Source organism: Jaculus jaculus, chromosome 7, assembly GCF_020740685.1.
Source record: "Jaculus jaculus isolate mJacJac1 chromosome 7, mJacJac1.mat.Y.cur, whole genome shotgun sequence".
In the NCBI taxonomy this organism is placed as follows: domain Eukaryota; kingdom Metazoa; phylum Chordata; class Mammalia; order Rodentia; family Dipodidae; genus Jaculus; species Jaculus jaculus.
In genome coordinates, this window is record NC_059108.1 from 155657251 (window position 1) to 155674754 (window position 17504).

General features: G+C 57.5%; 2 protein-coding genes across 3 annotated transcripts; one reads left to right on the forward strand and one right to left on the reverse strand.

The window, feature by feature from the left end:
• Window positions 1-1310: 1310 nt before the first annotated feature.
• Ckb (creatine kinase B) lies at window positions 1311-4258 on the reverse strand. Its single transcript, XM_045154378.1, is given in 8 exon segments — window positions 1311-1700; window positions 1779-1968; window positions 2127-2250; window positions 2866-3037; window positions 3157-3301; window positions 3304-3530; window positions 3754-3961; window positions 4194-4258. Coding segments are annotated over 7 exon segments (1230 nt in total). The 5' UTR covers window positions 3947-3961; window positions 4194-4258; the 3' UTR covers window positions 1311-1521.
• A 6460-nt stretch (window positions 4259-10718) lies between these two features.
• Window positions 10719-17151, forward strand: Trmt61a (tRNA methyltransferase 61A). Of its 2 annotated transcripts, none has more exons than XM_004665625.2 (4): window positions 10719-10788; window positions 11325-11684; window positions 14457-14723; window positions 16140-17151. In XM_004665625.2, exons 2-4 carry the CDS (start codon window positions 11354-11356, stop codon window positions 16397-16399), a joined length of 858 nt encoding a protein of 285 aa, XP_004665682.2. In that variant the 5' UTR covers window positions 10719-10788; window positions 11325-11353; the 3' UTR covers window positions 16400-17151. The 2 variants fall into 2 exon arrangements, with proteins under 2 accessions (XP_004665682.2, XP_045011576.1); XM_045155641.1 differs by lacking the exon at window positions 10719-10788 and adding an exon at window positions 10818-10989.
• Window positions 17152-17504: the final 353 nt, after the last annotated feature.

Here is a 17504-nt window from a genome sequence, read left to right on the forward strand (position 1 = left end):
ATCCTCACCAGCTGTAGGACACCACAGCTGAGGGAAAGGTGCCAGTTCTCATTCTGGCCTGGTCTGGGTCCCAGCCCTTCCTGGCCAAAAAAAAAAAAAAAAAAAAGCTAAAACTGCAGCTGGAACTGACTAGGACACCCAGGGGAGAGACATGAGTGACATCCAAGATACAAAGGAGGGATACCAAGATACCAAGAAAACCCACCTCTACCATACCCAATCCACCCCATGAGATCAGTGCTCTCTTAATTCTGTCGCTGAGGGCTCCATGCCAACTGGATGTGACTCCCCAGATGGAGCCTGACCATTGACAGACATGCCTGCTGCAGCCTCCCAGTCTCCAGGCACACACCATGTCCACAGGAAACAAGAATGTATTAACCCACAATCTTTACTGAGCAAGCATCATTCAATGAGTGTGAGGTTTATGGTGACACCCATCCACCCTGCCAGATCACATGCAGTAGGGGTGCCCCTAGGTCCTGACACGTAGCCATAGAGTAGAGGATAACCTGGCCAGCAGGTGGCAGCCCAAGCCGTCTTGAAGGAGGCACTCTGGGGGCTGGGAAGCAGGCATCCTGCCTCAGCTGTTGGACAGATTCCCTCCTAAGAGCCCATGGAACCCAACTGGACCTTGATAGCAGGGGCTCAGAATCTTGGAACCCCCACCCTCTCTGCCATGTCCCTTCCCGAGGTAGGGCACAGCAGAAACAGCCAAGTCTCATCTTCTAGAAGGGGCCAGGTGATGAGTGGAAGCAGGTGGGCTATCCCTAGGGCCCTGGAAAGAAGGCGGTAAGTCAAGGATCGGGACCAAAAGGATTTTTCCGGGATGGAACTGGAGGGTAGAGCCTGGGGACCCAGAGGGGAGACTGCTGGGAGCAGAAAGTGGGACAGAAGATTATTCTGGAGACAGAGTAGGTGTGGGGGGGGGGCAAGCAGGAGAGGAGAGAAGGCAGGAAGAGAGATTCCTGGCTCTGCAGGGTGCCTGGAAGATGGGATGGAACTGGAAAAGTATCAAGTTTCTGCCCCTCCATCTGTTCCCCTCTCCCGGGATGGGGCTGAGGCAAGTCCTAGGCTCCACCCCAAAGGCCCAAATGTCCTTACATGCTCAGGACTCAGAGCCTTGGATCCCCTCCCTTTCCCCTCATGTCCCTTCCAAGGACAGGAAAGAGCTGGAACAGCAGACTGCCCCCCCTCACCCACACACACTGGCTACTGTCTTGTCTTGTAGTAGATGAGCTGGCACAGATGCCAGGCCTAAGACAACCCCTACCTCCATGCCATTGTCCCTAGGAAAGGAGAGGCGCCACTCCAGACACACAGAACAGGCCAAGCCCTAGTTTATTTCAACATCAGCAACAGCTTAGCCATCAAAAAAATAAACTCTACCCAGGGCAGCAGAAGTCTCTACGGCGAGGCTAAGGGCTCAGCCGCCAGGCGGCAAGTATCAGGGGTGCATGGCGGGCACTGCCCGGGCAATAAGTTAGGAAGCAGCAGGCTGGTGGTGGTGCAGGCCAGGCTTCACTTCTGGGCAGGCATGAGATCATCGATGGTCTGGCCCTGCTCCAGCCGCTGCTCCATCTCGATAAGCAGCTTCACCCCATCCACCACCATCTGTACCAGCTCCACCTCAGAGAAGCCCAGACGGTCGGCATTGGAGACATCGAAGACCCCTCCCACTGCGGCCGTGTCCACACCACCTGGACATCGGGAAACAGGTCAGCAGAGCAGAGGAAACCGATAATTCCTGCCCCTCACCTGTGCCACCTGCCCCTCACCTGTGCCTCGCTTCTGAAGCCGCAGTCGCTTGAGCACCTCGGAGAACTTCTCGTGCTTGCCCAAGTGGGGCAGTTTGATGTGCACACCTGCCCGCAGTCCAGTGCCCAGGTTGGATGGGCACGTGAGGATGTAGCCCAGGTGAGGGTTCCACATAAATTCGTAGTTCTTAGACTTGAAGAGAGTTTCAATCTGAAATTGGAAAGGGAAGGTCAAAGGGGAGACCTGGCTGGGAGTCCCCCAAGGAACCAACTGGAACTGGGAGAACTGGGCTCTGGGCTCGGCCCCTAGGCCCTCCCTGGCACCAAGCCCCCAGCAGGCAGTCCCAAGGTGTGGGCACCAGGCCTGACCTGGGTGAGGCCAGTGCAGAAGCGAGTGAACACCTCCTTCATGTTGCCCCCCTTCTGCATGGAAATGACCCGCAGGTGGTCCTCCTCGTTGATCCACACCAGGAAGGTCTTATTGTCATTGTGCCTGGGGGAGAGGCACAGTTAAGCCAAATCCCCTCGCAGAATGTGGGCACATCCTGAAAGCCACTCCAGGTGACCTCGGACCAGAGAAACTTCCCAAGCCCCAGTAGTGCTGGTTCTGGAGGGATGCGGGGTGTGGGCTGTCCCTGAGAACCCAGCCTCATCCACAGTGGGGGATGATGGCACCTCGGCTCCTCACATGTACCCCAACCTGCAGCCACGTGCTTGTGGCTGGCAGGGGGCGGCCGGGCAGGGCAGCCCACCGCCAGGCGAAGCGCGCTGCGCCTCCTCCACCGCCGCACGCACCGACCGCGGGGGCAGGAGCCCTGCCCGAACTGGTGCGGAGGCTTTTGCGTCACTGGCACCTGGCAGAATCCCGGCGGGGGAAAGGGTGAGAAGGAGAGAAAACAAGAAGCGCCGGCTCCCTAGAGGAGGGCGGAGGAGAGACGCTGACGAGTCCCCACCTCCGAGGCCTCCTGCGGCGCGGGGCCCTTGCACCCCTGCGGGACCAAGGTCACCTGGGGCACCAGGCTGGGGTGGCACCGCGCGCACGGGGCCCGCCCTCCTCAGCCCCAGGGACCCCGCCCTCCACGGAGACGGGGGCGGGGAGGAGGCTCACCAGATGCCGCGGGCGTCGGGCCAGTCGCGGGCCATGCCCGAGGCCAGCAGCAGCGGCGACACGGGCTTGTCAAAGAGGAAATGGTCGTCGATGAGCTGCTGCTGCTCGGCCTCCGTCATGCTCTTGAGCGCGTAGTACCTGCCCGACAGGTCTCCGTCCAGGCTGGACAGGGCTGCGGGGCGGCGAGGTCAGGACCCCACGGCCCGCCGGACCCCGACCCCTTCCGGCCTCCGCGGCTCCTCGGGGTCCCTCGGGGACGCGCTGGCCCGGGGCCCGCCCGCCCCTGCCTACCTTCCACCGCGAGCTTCTCGATGGCGCGGCGCTCCCCGCGGCTGCAGTGCGGGGGGAGGCAGAAGCCGCGGATGCTGCGGCCCGTGCGCACCCGCGAGCTCAGCACGTAGTTGGGGTCCAGGTCGTCGCCGCCCTGGGGACGCAGCGGGGTGAGCGGCGGCGGCGGCGGCGGGGAGCGCACTGCGTCCCCAGCCCCCGCCGGGCCCCGCCACCCCGCACCTGCAGGTTGTCAGGGTTGAGGTCCGTCTTGTGCTCATCGCTGGGCTGGTAGCCGCCGTGCCGGTCCTCGATGATGGGGTCGAAGAGTGCCTTGAATACGTCGTAGGACTCCTCGTCGCCCGCCACGCACCCCACTGTCATGATGTACGGGTGGCCTGGGGGAGGGGCGCAGGGACAGTGACGTCACCGACAAGCTGGGGCGCCCCGCGGGGGGGGCTGCAGCTGAGCGCGGGAACGAGCGCGAGCCCCCCCAACACGCCCCCGGCCCGGGGGAGGGCGGAGACGGGCCGCGGGACCCTCGGTCCCGGGAGACGGAAGGAAGCAGACCGCGCGGAGGGAGGGAGGGAGGGAGGGAGGCAGAGAGGGAGCGGCGCGCACCCGGATTGTCCACTCCGGTCTGGATGACGTCGTCCACCGTGAAGCCGCTCGGCGTGCTCTTGGCCCGCAGCTCGGCGTACAGCTCGGGGGTCAGCACCTTGGCCATGTGGTTGTTGTGGCCGCTCAGGTCGGGGTACTCGTCCTCGGCCGGGAAGCGCAGCTTCAGCGCGTTGTGACTGTTGGAGAAGGGCATGGCGGCGGCGGCGGGCTGCGGAGAGGCGCGGGGTCAGCGGAGCTCCACGCACCAGCCTCCGGGTCCCGCTGGTCGCTTCGGGCCCGCAGGCGCCCCCCCACCCCTGGGACGCTGCCAAGGTCGGAGGGGTCTGCAGCTCGCGCCCGGCGTCCGAGCATCCCCGGGCCCCGGAGCGCTCCAGGCCGCACGGCAGCCCGTGACGCCGCCGCCCCGGGCCCCTCCGCCCCCGGCCCTTGGGCCCGCTCACCCCGAGACTGGACGGGGCGGGGGCGCTGATCTCTCGGCAGCTCCGGGCGCGGCGCAGGCGAACAGCGGCAGCTCGCCGCTCCCGGGGCTCTTAAGGGGCGCGTCGCGGGCTACCCATTGGCGGGTATTTATAGCCCATTCATTCCATTGGCCCGCGCTTCGGGGTGGTGCCGCCGCTTTGTCCCTCGGCAGCAACCCCCCCGACATCCCCCAGTCGCCCACCCAGCGGTCCCCTAATCTGCACCCCGCGCAGCCGAGCCGTCCTGCGTGGCGCACGCCCAGTATCCCCGGTGCTTGGTCATCCTAGACCCGCCTCTTACACTCTGCCTCCAGGCGGGAAACTGAGGCTTGAGAGCCAGCCAGCAACTGAGGACCGGGCTCCTGCCTCCCCCGCTCCTGTCTAGTCCCGCACTCCGCCGCGACCGCGCGAAGCCGGGAGAGAGCATCTCTCTGAGTCCTTCCTTATCGCGTACCACTTCCGTGCACTCCGATTCTGCCATCAGAACTGGCACCGAGCCACTCACCTTCCCTCAAGGTGCCCGCGGACATCTCCTGGGTGTTCCGATGCGGCACTAGAGGCGCAGTCTGGCTGCCACCTAGCCCGTGGTGCCTGACCTTGCGCAGACTTACGGGAGCTGAAAGACAGGAACCTGCGCCCTGACAATCCCACTCCTCTTAAGATTCAAGTCCCTACCACCTCACCACCAAAACTGCCACCCAGAGTCGCCAGGCAAAGATGCGAGGAAATGTCAATACAAAACACGCATACACGAGATTGCTAAAATCCACTAATCAGAATCAAACTAAACCGGCGATTCTGTCAGTACCCCACGCACCCAGATCTGGGAAAACGTAGGCTGACTCTAGCCAGTGCTGGCTGTGAGTTTAAATGTCTTAACGCCCTGCCTGCAGCTGCAGGTCACTACATCCTTCCTGGAAAGCAATTTGGCAAAATCTATGAAAATTTAAAATGTTCAAAATCCATAACCCTGACAATCCCACTTCTATGAATCCAGCCTATACAAAACAGTTTTAGCCGGGCAAGGTGGCGCACGCCTTTAATCCCAGCACTCGGGGAGGCAGAGGTAGGAGGATCACCGTGAGTTCAAGGCCACCCTGAAACTACATAGTGAATTCCAGGTCAGCCTGAGCTAGGGTGAAACTCTACCTAAAAAAATAAAAATAAGGCGTTTGTCGGCAAAGCTTAACAATCCAGGTTCCATTTCCCGAGTACCCTTATGTGCATTTTTTAAAAGTCCGATTAGGGCTAGGGCTGGAGAGTGGCTTAGCGGTGAAGGCACTTGCCTGCAAAACCAAAGGATCCCAGTTCGATTCTCCAGGACCCACATAAGCCAGATGCACAAGGGGACACATGCATCTAGAGTTTGTTTACAGTAGCTGAAGGCCCTGGCACGCCCATTCTCTCCTTCTCTCTCTCTCTCTCTGTCTCTCTCTTTCTCTGTATCAAATAAATAAATAAAATATATTTTTTAAAAAGTCTGGCCAGGTGTGGTGGCGCATGCCCTTAATCCCAGCACTCGGCAGGCAGAGGTAGGATCGCTGTGAGTTCAAGGCCACCCTGAGACTACATAGTGAATTCCAGGTCAGCCTGGGCCAGAGTGAGACCCTACCTCAAAAAAACAAAAACAAAAAAAGTCCCATTAAAAAGTAACACATGCAACTGCAGTTTGTCTGCAGTGGCTGGAGGCCCTGGCGTGTGCATGACAGGCTGGGTTCAATTCTCAGGTCCCGTGTAAGGCCAGATGTGTTCGTGCATTTGGAGTTCCAACGGCCGGAGGTCCTGGTGCACTCATTCTCTCCCTCCCTCTCCTCTCTCTCTCTTGAATAAATTAGTAGGGCTGGAGATATGGCTTAGCAGTTAAGACACTTGCCCATGAAGCCTAAGGACCCAGGTTCAATCCCCCATTACCCATAAGCCAGATGCACATGGTGGCACATACATATGAAATTTGTTTGCTGTGGCTAGAGACCCTGGTGCACCCATTCTCTCTCTCCTCTCTCTCTCTCTTTCTCCCAAATAAATAGATAATTAAAAAAAAATAAAGCCGGGAGTGGTGGTGCACACCTTCAATCCCAGCACTCGGGAGGCAGAGGTAGGAGGATTGTCATGAGTTCAAGGTCACTCTGAGACTACATAGTAAATTCCAGGTCAGACTGGACTAAAGTGAGACCCTACCTTGAAAAAACAAAAAACTTAAAAATAAAAATAAATAAATAAGTAAACAAACATTTAAAAAAAGAAGTGAGGACTGGAGAGATGGCTTACTGGTTAAGGCACTTGCCTGTGAAGCCTAAGGACCCAGGTTCAATTCCTTAGTACCCACGTAAGCCAGAGGCACAAGGTAGTGCATGTGTCTGGAATTCGTTTGCAATGGCTGGAGGCCTTGGCATACCCATATATTCTCTCTCTCTCTGTCTCTCTTTCTTTTTTTTTTTTTTTCAAGGTAGGGTCTTGCTCTAGCCCAGGCTGACCTGGAATTAAATGTGTAGTCTCAGGGTGGCCTCGAACTCACAGCGCTCCTCCTACCTCTGCCTCCCCAGTGCTGGGGTTAAAGGCGTGCACACCTGGCTTTCTCTCTCTTGCATAAATAAATAAATAAAATATTTTGAAAATAAGTGAGTTTGTGTGTCTACTCACAGCCCCTTAACCACTGCTATGGTAATGAAATAAGGAGGGAACCTCGCATCTCTATGTACTTGACAAAATCCCTGCAGCCTTTGCACAATAAGCCCCTTCCAGGTGCTAGGGTCACATGGGAGGGTGAGGCGGGCAGCAAAGGAGAAAGGATCCAGCGCTTCTGCTTTGAGCAAGTGTCCTCTCATGATCCAAATAACAGTAGGACTTGGAGCAGGAATTCCAGGCTTAAGGGACACTAGGCAGAGACCTAAGGGCAGGAAGCCCGCCCTCCTGTGCCAGTGTAGCCTGGAAGGGTGTGTCCAGGGCTGCTGAACAGATGAACTCTTTCCTTGTTCACCTCCACCAGCTTCAACCTGTTCCAAGTCGCCATTTGTTTTGTTGTTGTTATAGTTGTTTTGAGATAGGTTCTCACTGTGTACCCTGGCTGGCTTCAAACTCTCATTAACTTTCTGCTTCAGCCTACCAAGTTCTGTTACAGGTGTGAGCCACTCTGCCTAATCCACACAGGTACTTCATAGGCCAATAAAACATACCCATAAAAGAAGGTGCATGGAGCTAGGTGTGTTGACTCATATCTGTAATCTTAGCCCTTAGGTGGAAGCAGGAGGCTCAGAAGTTCAAGGCCAGCCTGGACTACATGAGCTCTTGTTTCAAAAGAAAGGAAAAAAAGAAAAAGAGCCCTGGGCTGGCCAGGCAGCAGGTGTCCCTTAAGCCTGGAATCTCTGCACCCTGTGCCCCTGCAGCCCCTTCCTCATCTCAGATATCTGCAGCTGCCAAACCCACCCCACCCCCAAAGGCCCAAAGTGCTCATGATTCTCTGTGTAAAATGGAGAGCAGAGGAAGTGGCTTGGTGTCCAGACAGGGAAGGTAGGGGGCAGGGCTTTCTCTTCCTCATTGTCCTGGATTTTTGCAGCTTCTCAGAACCCCCCAACTGTCCTTACCCCTCGCCTCTCCCTGCACAGAGGAGACCAGGACTACCAAGGAGAGATGAGGGGCAAGGCTGCCCACCTCAGTAGTGAGCCACACCCAGCACTGGCACAGGTTGCCGCCTGTGGCTTCCTGTGACCCTTAGCCTCTGCCCCATTCTGTTGATACTCTAAGGAGGAAAACAGAAGTGCTGGCTCAGAGGTCCAGCCACCCTCAGTGATCCCAGGGTACCTGTCCTTGGGACACAGGCTGACTCACCAAGCAGAGTATGGGGGGCAGTGGCCAAGGCCTTTGAAGCCTTCAGACTACAATGTTAGGGCAGGCCAGGTTACTTGGAAGCCCTAGTGATCCCCAGAGCAAGGAGCAATAGTGAGGCCTGGTGGGCCAAACCCTGACTGTGGACACTCTGCTCTCTCTGGGGCCCATAGTAGTTGGCTCAGCAGCTTCCAGGCAAGAAGCTAGGTGACATCACCCAGCCAGTTTATGGTCCAGACTCCTTAGAAATCACCTGATTACACATTAACCACGGGGCATGGAAGAGCCCTCAAAAAAGTCCCAGGCCTTTCATCCACAGAGCATGGCCCAGCCTACCTGGGCAGGTGCAAGCTCAGACAGCACCAGGCTCCAGGCTGAGCACCAAGGCCATCTTCAGCCTGTGCCCAGAAACATTGCTTCCTCCTGGCTCCCTTGCTCTATAGAATGCAAAGAGGAAGTTGGCAGAAGTCAGGAGAGTGGCAAAGACTGCCTAGGAGCTGCAGAGCACAATGAGGCAGGAGGTGGCATTGGACACAGAGGACATGGCACAGGTGGAGCAGCCTCCCCCAGTGGTACCCTCAGCTTCTCCCTTTCCTTCGGGACTTCCTACCCCTCCCTTCCTTCATTCGAAGAGAGAGGAAGAAAGAGACATGATGGGTACATCAGAGCCTCCTCCTTTGGTCCAGATACATGTGCCATTGTGCACACTGGGGAATCAAACAGTGGCCATCAAGCTTTGGAGGCATCTTTAACCGTTGAGTGATCTCTCCTGCCCCTCTCCTTGTTGCTTTGAATATGCTGGTAGTTCTCTGAAACCAGGTTTATTGGCTTTAAACCCCAATCTCAGTTGAAGCGCCTGACCTCTCTTAGTCTTTTCCCCACCTGTAAAGTGGTTCCTCCACCTTCAGGTTGTGTGTGTGTGTGTGTGGGGGGTGTATGACATGACATTGCTGGGCACAGGCAATAACATCAGTTCTTGTTAGAACCCAGTGTGTAAACTCTCTCTGGTAAGGCTGTTTCTGCTAGAACTCTGGCTGAGGCCAGCAGGACAGATGGACAGCTCTAAGGTGGCTTAGGAGGGGCTCAGGAAAGGATGACCAGCCGGTAGTGGGCAGCTGGGGAAATTCCTGTTGAGCTCACAAGCTTGGAACAGATGTCAGGCCCAGTCACCACTAGAAGCTCTGGAAAAGGAACTTCGAGAAGTGGAAAGTCCTAAGTTCCCATGGGAGCAATTAGAATTGATCCAGGCAAGTAAAGTAGCCCACTGGAATGTGGTAGGGAGCCATGGATGCTAAAAGTTGTGACCTCACAGGAACATGAGCCCACAGTGGAAGACCACCAAAACTAGCTATCATGGTCTATCCTCCCAGAGGGACCCACAGCACAGGCCTCACACACCACTAGCCTGACCTGACCTTAGAGGAGGCTCACAGGCCTGCAGCGCCTGGCTCTCCCCATTTCATCAGGCTACAGCAGCCTGCCGGCTGGGGTCCGCAATGGCTTTGGGTTCCCAGGGTAGCGGGCTGGTTAACCTAAGTCTCTCCCTCCGGTCTCACCCGCTAAAGTCTGCAGGAAGACGCTGCCGGCACCCTCCCCCCTTTGCGAGGCACACACTTCACAGAGGAACCTTCACGAGGAGCCCACGGGGCTCAGCCTGAGCCTGCTGGGACCGAACGCCGCCACCGCTTCTCTTTTCCTGGCCTCCTCCGGCGGCCCCTCCCCCTGGCCCGCGGGAACCCGGTTCCTGCAGCTCCCGCGGTGCCCGCGTCCCCGGAGAGGGCGAGACCCCTTTCGCCTCCTCGGAGAAGCCGGGCACCTGCCTGGCCTAGGGCCACTCCAGCACACTGCTTCGGACTAACCCCTTCTTTTTATTTTTAGAATATATTTTATTGTTTATTTATTTACTTGAGAGAAAGAGGTGGAGAGGGAATGGGCGCGCCAGGGCCTCCAGCCACTGCGGACCAACTCGATGCATGCGCCACCGTGTGCAGCTGGTTTACGTGGGTCCTGGAGAGTGGAACCGGGATCCTTTGGCTAAGCCATCTCTCCAGCCCCGGACTACCCCGTCGGGCATGCGGGCTGACCCTGGCCCAAGCCTTTGGGGGCTCTCTGCCCTGCGGCTCTGCTTTTTTCTTTTCTTTTTTTTTTTTTTTTTTTGGTTTTTCGAGGTAGGGTCTCACTCTGGCTCAGGCTGACCTGGAATTCACTCTGTAGTCTCAGGGTGGCCTCGAACTCTCGGAGATCCTCCTACCTCTGCCTCCCAAGTGCTGGGATTAAAGGCGTGCGCCACCACGCCCGGCCGACTCTGCTTTCTGAGGTTTATTCTGGGCTCCAGGAAGGGTGTTCCAGAAGCGACTGCCATGACAAACGTGCTGAGCGTCCCATGCACCCCGCTCCGCCCCCGTGGGGAAGTCGGGCGGGGGGTTGCAGGACCGTGGAAGCGCTTTAGGGCCAGGCCGGTGCCCCTGTGGCCAGGCACCAGGCAAACCCAAAGGGCTGCGCGCGGCGGGAGCAGCTGGCGGGGAGGGACTTTTATTTCGTCCTTTCGCGGTCTCCTAGGCAACGCGCAGGCATGCACCGAAGACTGCAGCCACGCAGACGCCGAGCAGCGCGCGTCCCGGGTGAGCGCGAGAAGGGCGGCGCGGCCGCAACCAGCGCGCAGACGCGCGACGTCACTAGCGCGCGCCGGAAGTGTGGCTGGAGCCGCCGGGCACCGCCAGGCCACGTGTGGAAGCGGGGACCCGGCGCGCAGCGGGTGAGGCTAAACTCGAACCTGCGGGTCGCCGAGGCCAGCCTGGTGCCAGGGCTTCTGCGCGGTCCCTGAGTCGACCCTCCGGCGCCCTGGGCGAGCCGTCTTTCCGCTTGCGTGCTTCCCCTCGCTCATTCCCCTGCCGCCGGGAGCCCCCTACTCGGGCATGGTGGGGAGGGATTCCGCGCTAGCCCACCCGTCTTGGAGGTGATCTCTCTGAACACTTGCCGCTTCCCCGCTGGTAGCCGCCCTCTCTCCCACCTGGGGAATGGAGTCAGACTCCTTCCAGGAGGACGAGGCTCATCCTGGCTGTGTAGGAACCCTTGGGCCCCTGCCTCTGCCATGGCCCATTCTCCCCAGTCTTGCCTCCCACACCAAGAAAGGCACCAAATATCAGGCCAGAGTGCAGCTCTGTTGAGCTGAAGGACCTGAAATAGGCCACCTCGACTTATACTATTCAGAATCTGAGCCCTACCGACTTTTACCCTCATCCTCATGTTGCCCCTAGTCCCCCGACCTTACGCCCACACACCCTTCTCCAGGTCCCTGGCATTTGGAAGACATTAGCACCATGAGCTTCGTGGCATATGAGGAGTTGATCAAGGAGGGCGACACAGTCATCTTGTCACTGGGCCATGGCTCGATGGTGGCAGTGCGTGTGCAGCGCGGGGCACAGACTCAAACCCGGCATGGTGTCCTGCGACACTCAGTAGACCTCATTGGTCGCAGGTTTGGCTCTAAGGTCATCTGCAGCAGAGGTGGCTGGGTGTACGTACTGCACCCCACACCTGAGCTCTGGACACTGAACCTGCCCCACCGCACACAGATCCTGTACTCCACCGACATCGCTCTGCTCACCATGATGCTGGAGCTGCGGCCTGGCTCTGTGGTCTGTGAGTCTGGTGAGTTACTCCAGTGCCCTCAATACTGAGAACCTGCATGAAGGCGAAGGTCCAGTCCAGGGTTCAGACAGCCTGCAGCCCATCCTTTCAGACTGGAGCTTAGGCCTACTCAGTTTGTGTTTCAGCACTTCTGCTCTGGTGGGGGATGGGAGGTGTGACGTCAAGGATGGAGGACAGGAGCAGGGAAGGCCATCAGGCTAGCACCACTGGACTGACAGGCGATCTGGATGGAATCTAGGTTAGCAGAGAAGGAGAAAGGGGAGAGGGAGGAGACTGTTTCTCATGAGTATCTTGACTTGCTTTGTGGAGTATGGCCAGAGATGTTTGGTGCTGGCCAAGGTTCTGACTTCCACCCCTAGTCTTAACTGTCCTATTTTGAGGGGTGAGGGGGTTCGAGGTAGGGTCTCAATTCTAGCTCAAACTGACTTGAAATTCACTATGTAGTCCCAGGGTGGCCTTGAACTCATGGTGATCCTACCTCTGCCTTCTGAGTTCTGGGATTAAAGGCATGTGCCACCACACCCCGGCTTTAGCTCTCCCTTTCTAGAGGAGCGGTGAGTAGTGGTGAGTTGCTCCATTTACTGGCCTTCGCCCACTCCAACAAAGGTAAGTGCCATTGTCACTGAGCCAGGGCCTGGACATAGGTAGAAGTGCCTGAGAGTTCACTGTTTTCTCTCACATCTCTCACACCCGCCCCCACAGGGGTTGGCCAGCAAGATATGCAACCCTCACATGAATGTACCCAGGCCCAGGTGTGGCCAGATTTTCTGGTGATGGGTCCTTATGGGCTAGATAGCAAGTTCCTAGTACCACTGCTTTTGGGGCTGGTAAGGAGGAAGGCAGGTGAGAGTAGGGTTCAATGCTAGCTCCAGATGCATCCTGAGCTAGGCCCCGTCCACTCTTTGGTGTTACTACTCTCAGCCTGCTTCTCCTGTGTTCCTGTGCAGTACCAGGCTCCCACCCTTAAGGGACAGGACAGCAGTGAGCTTCATGACCATCTCAGTGCTGTTGATTATGGGAAGTTTGTAAGGATGCATGTTTCAGAGTGACTTAGAGGGGTGCTTCAAACTTGGATAGGTAGTCAGGGAAGACCTCTGAGAAGGTGACCGTTGAGTTGAAAATGACGACAGGGTGCTACCAAGAGCCAAAGGAGGGTGGTGCATGTGCCCCGGTGGGAGCATGCTGTTAAGCTCAGTAAGGAGACCAGGGTGCCTGGAGGAGAAAGGGAGGGCAGGAGAGCAGAAAATGAGGTTGGAGAGCACTAGTGGTACCCCTTGGAAGACTTTCAGGTATCTGTACTCTCCCTAGGGGAAGACAAGCCCTGTTACTCTACCAAGGGGAGCCATTTGACTGAGGGTAGAAAGGGCAGTGCTGACAGTGGAGACAAGATGCAGGGTTGCTGCTGCAGAGAGCCAAGAGGGAGGGGCCTGGGGAGCCAGTGGTAGGAGTCACTGGTGGCTTGGAGGCGGGGTGGCAGAGTGGGGAGTCAAGGTGAGTCATGTGTCACCTGGCCCTGAAGCCCTTGACGTGGTGGCACGGTCTAGGTCTAAGTGGATCAGGGTTGGATGGTGTCCAGCTTTGCACTTAGTGCTAAGTGCCATTTGATGTTAAGAGGGACATGGCAAGTTTATTGGATGTGTCAGCAGCAGTGAGGGACACATTGTTGAGAGTGGCCATCAAATAGGGACAGCTGGAGCTGTGGAAGGGGGCAGTAATGGAGGTGGGTGAAGACACAGGCCTAGCTCAGGTCCTGGAGGATATGAGGTCAAGTGAAAAATGGCCCTGAAGCCTGGCATTGTGGCACACGTCTTTAATCCCAGCACTCGTGAGACAGAGGTAGGAGGAGTGCCATGAGTTCGAGGCTTCCCTGAGACTACATAGTGAATTCCAGGTCAGCCTAGACTAGAGTGAAACCCTACCTCCAAAAACCAAAATAATAATAATAATAATAATAATAAATGAATAATGAGGGGAGCTGGTGAGGAGGGTGGCTTGGCTGAGGTGGGCTGGAGAGGTGGCTTAACGGTTAAGGCATTTGCCTGCAAAGTCAAAGGACCTCAGTTCAATTCCCCAGGAATTGGAAGCCAGATACACAAGGTGGCACATGCGTCTGGGGTTCATTTGCAGTGGCTGGAGGCCCTGGCGTACCATTCTCCCCCCCCCCCCCCGCTATCTCAAATAAATAAATAAATAATAAAATGGCCCTGAAGCTGAGGAAGAGTAGAGAACTTAGGACAGAGCCAGACAGGGGACACTGCAGGAAGGGTGGGACTGAGTGGCAAGTTGGCTCTGTCCCATGCGAGGTCGAACAAGGCTGGGTAGAACTGTCCCTTTATGGTGGGGATGGATTTGGCAGCATGGCAGGGATGAACTGACCCTAGTGGGCCAACGAGCTTGTTGGAGGAGATGGGGAACAGGGTGGCATGTAAAGGCAGGACACAGGGATCAACCAGTATGTGGACGGTGTCAGTTCCAAGGCTGAGTGTCATCTGCACTTGAACTCACTTCCAGCTGGCCCCACTGAACTTGTGAACCCACTGGACACCCTCAAGCCTGGTCCATGTGGGGACTGGGTGGTGCTGTCCCATGGCAAACACTGCCTGACATTCCAAGCGCCAGCATCCCAAACCCAGGGCCGAGGCTGCCCAAAGCAGACGTGTGGCTCAGACCTCTTAGGCCCACTATGGGTTCTTCTGGTGAGGATGAAGTTGTTTCTAGGTGGCTGTGGTCCTCAAGTAACACCCTGGCCTCTATCCTGTCTTGTCCTGCCAGGCACCGGCAGTGGTTCTGTGTCCCATGCCATCATTCGCAGTATTGCCCCCACGGGCCACCTGCACACAGTGGAGTTCCACCAGCAACGGGCAGAAAAGGCCCGGGAAGAGTTCCAGGAGCATCGTGTGGGCCAGTGGGTGACCGTGCGCACCCAGGATGTGTGCCGCAGTGGCTTCGGTGTGAACCACGTGGCTGACGCTGTCTTCCTAGACATCCCATCACCCTGGGAGGCTGTGGGTCATGCCTGGGATGCCCTCAAGGTTGAAGGTGCGTCAGGGTTTTTCAGTGCTCAGCCTGGCTGGTCTGAACTCGCCAGTCTGGCCCAAGCTCTGGGCCCATATAGAGCCCAGGCTTCTGGGGAGTGGTCTGGGGAGGATGGGTCCTGTTCCCCAGCTGAGGTAGGAGTCTTCTGTGGCCCCTGGAGCCCTAGCAGCCCTATCCAGGTACAAGCAGGTCTGCGTGTCAGGGCAGGCCTGGCTCCTAGGTGAAAGTCACAGGCAGCCCCCCGCCCCCACCATTTCTGCAGCCTCCCCACCCCCACACTGCAGAGCTAGGCCCCTTTTAGGGAAGATGCTGGGTGTGGAGGCGGAGCATTGGGGAGGCCTGGAGAAAGTCTGGCCCCGGGCCAGAGAGGCGCTGGCTAGTCCCAGGGATTTTTGCCTTTTCTGGAGAAGGAGCAGACTTGGCAGCCAGGCTGCCCCACTCCTGGCTTAGCAGGGGCAGGGTGCAGAGGGTGGGAAGCTTCCCAGACAGGCTGGAGCCCTGTCCCTGGTGACTGCTGAAGTGGCCTGGGGCTGAGAAGGGACATCCTATGGGTCCCCACCCAGCTCCTGGTATTTCTCAACCTCTGCCCCACACACCTCAGGATCCCCACGGCAGGGTTCTTTTTGGGCTTTTGCCAACTTAGGCAGAGTCCCTTGTGTGCTTTTTCTTGTGTGGCCCAGGGCTGTCTGTTCCCTTCCCCTATTGCATGTCCCTACCACTGGGCCCTTTCCTGGATCTTCTTGTGGGTCCTCTGAGCCTGACTTTCATGACTGGTATTTCCCAACTCCTCATATCTCTGACAGGAGGTGCGTGGTGTGCTCTTCTTTTCAGTGACAATGTGCTCTGCGTGCTGGTGTCCTAGGCACCTACTAGCAGCCCTGTGTCAGGAACACTGGAAGCTGGGCCTAGAGAGATTTGTGCACACCTCTTCCCTGCCCTGACTTCCTTATGACTCCCTCAGGACAGGGACAGGGTTGGACCCTCTGGGCTGGTGGAGGGAAGCTTTGGGCTGCTCCCTTTGGAGGCAGGGAGGGCTCAGGCTGTGCTCATGGTACGTTGCTCCTGTTCCCAAGAGCCAGCGACAGCCTCTAATTTCCTGTGACAGTGAAGGCCTACGCACCGCCCCATGCTGCCCTATTGTTAGAGCTATTATTGGGCCCGCTCTGACAGCCCTGGCCCTTGGCTGGCTTCTGGAAGGCAAGATGGTTGTCTGCCGGCTGCCATGGAGCTTGGCTGAGGTGGACTTCTGCCACAGGGCAGGCCAGGAAGTGGGACATGGCTCCTCAAGACCCCTACACAGCTTCCAGGCTTGACAACTTGGAGACTCCAGACAGTCTTGAGCCAGCCTCAGGCCCCGGGGGGGGGGCGGTTGGGGTCCTGCCAGCCTCACTTTCTGACCCTCCATCCTCCTCCCCACAGGTGGACGCTTCTGCTCCTTCTCTCCATGCATTGAGCAGGTGCAGCGCACGTGCCAGGCACTGGCAGCCCAGGGCTTCACAGAGCTGAGCACCCTGGAGGTGCTGCCCCAGGTCTACAACGTGCGCACCGTTAGCCTGCCCCTGCCTGACCTGGGGGCTAGTACGGGTCCTGACGGCAGCCCCTTTCGCAGCGGCACACCCATGAAAGAGACTGTGGGCCACACTGGCTACCTGACATTCGCCACCAAGACCCCAGGCTAGTGTGCCTTGGTAGAGGTATATGAGGCTGGCAGGGCGGCCGGAGGCTGCCTTCTCTGGTCAGCGGCTCATGTTTAGACCTGGGCTACAGGGCTGGAACCTGTTGCCTCCTTGGAGTGGGGGAGCTGGTGAGGAGGGTGGCACTGATGGGGATGCGTTCTTCATCTTCCAGGGAGAAAGTCTCTACCCTGTCACTGCCTGGCTCAAGCTCTGTCCTGGCTGTTGTCTGTTACCAACATGAAGTCTGCACTGCCACAGTCTCTCTGGGTATCACTGCCAGTGTTATAGGTTGGAGTAGAACAGCTTGGGGCACTGCCAACCCCTTCCCAGGCTACAGCCCCTGGTATGCTGTTACCTGGCTTAGACAGCATCCTGCGGAGAGGAAGTCCAGTAGGACAGGCCCATGTCAGAGCCAGGGTCCCTTCCCTCAGCCTGTGAAAATCCAAAGCACTATGGGCATTCTTGCTCCCCATGAGTCCTAGGGTAGTGGGACAGTGGTACATCTCAGGTGTTCCTTATGGAAAACACCTTTTTTACTACCTCTTAGACAGGGAAACATTCCCCAAGGGAGAAGGTGATTCCTGGGCTGGGGCCCTACATTGCCCTGGGCTTGGTGTCCAGCCTTAGTGTATGGCCAGTTTCAAGGGAGGCCTAGTGTGCAGGCCATGTTGATGTGGGGCCACCCCTGGGAGTGTGTACCCATGCTGTGCTGGTGCACAAGGGTGTTTGGTGGTGCAATAAATGTTTTGCCCCGCTGTGCTGGCTGTTCTTCCTGGCCGGCTGAGGAGCTGCCGTTTGGCTGGTGTCTAGGCCCACCACACGCACTTGGCCCCTAGACTCTGCCCCTTCCTCTCCATCTTAAGTAGACACTGTGAGGGCTCCAAGACAGTGGCCCAGGACTCTGAACAAAGGGGAAGTGTGTGGCCACCTCCACCACTGCAGAAAGGGCCCCTTGTCTCTGGGGTAATGTGTCTTAGTGTGGCATTTTATTATTTATGAGAGGGAGAGAATGTGCAGAATGACCAGAGTCTGCAGCCACTGCAAACAAACCCCAGCCACATATGCCACCTTGGGCATGTGGCTTTATGCGGGTACTGGGGAATCAAAC

Bases quoted from the DNA above. Each gene is read 5' to 3' on its own strand.
- Trmt61a (XM_004665625.2), top strand. From the start codon at position 11,354: ATGAGCTTCGTGGCATATGAGGAGTTGATCAAGGAGGGCGACACAGTC. The intron at 11,685-14,456 runs GTGAGTTACTCC...TTGTCCTGCCAG, and splicing joins CTCTGTGGTCTGTGAGTCTG to GCACCGGCAGTGGTTCTGTG. The intron at 14,724-16,139 runs GTGCGTCAGGGT...TCCTCCCCACAG, and splicing joins GGATGCCCTCAAGGTTGAAG to GTGGACGCTTCTGCTCCTTC.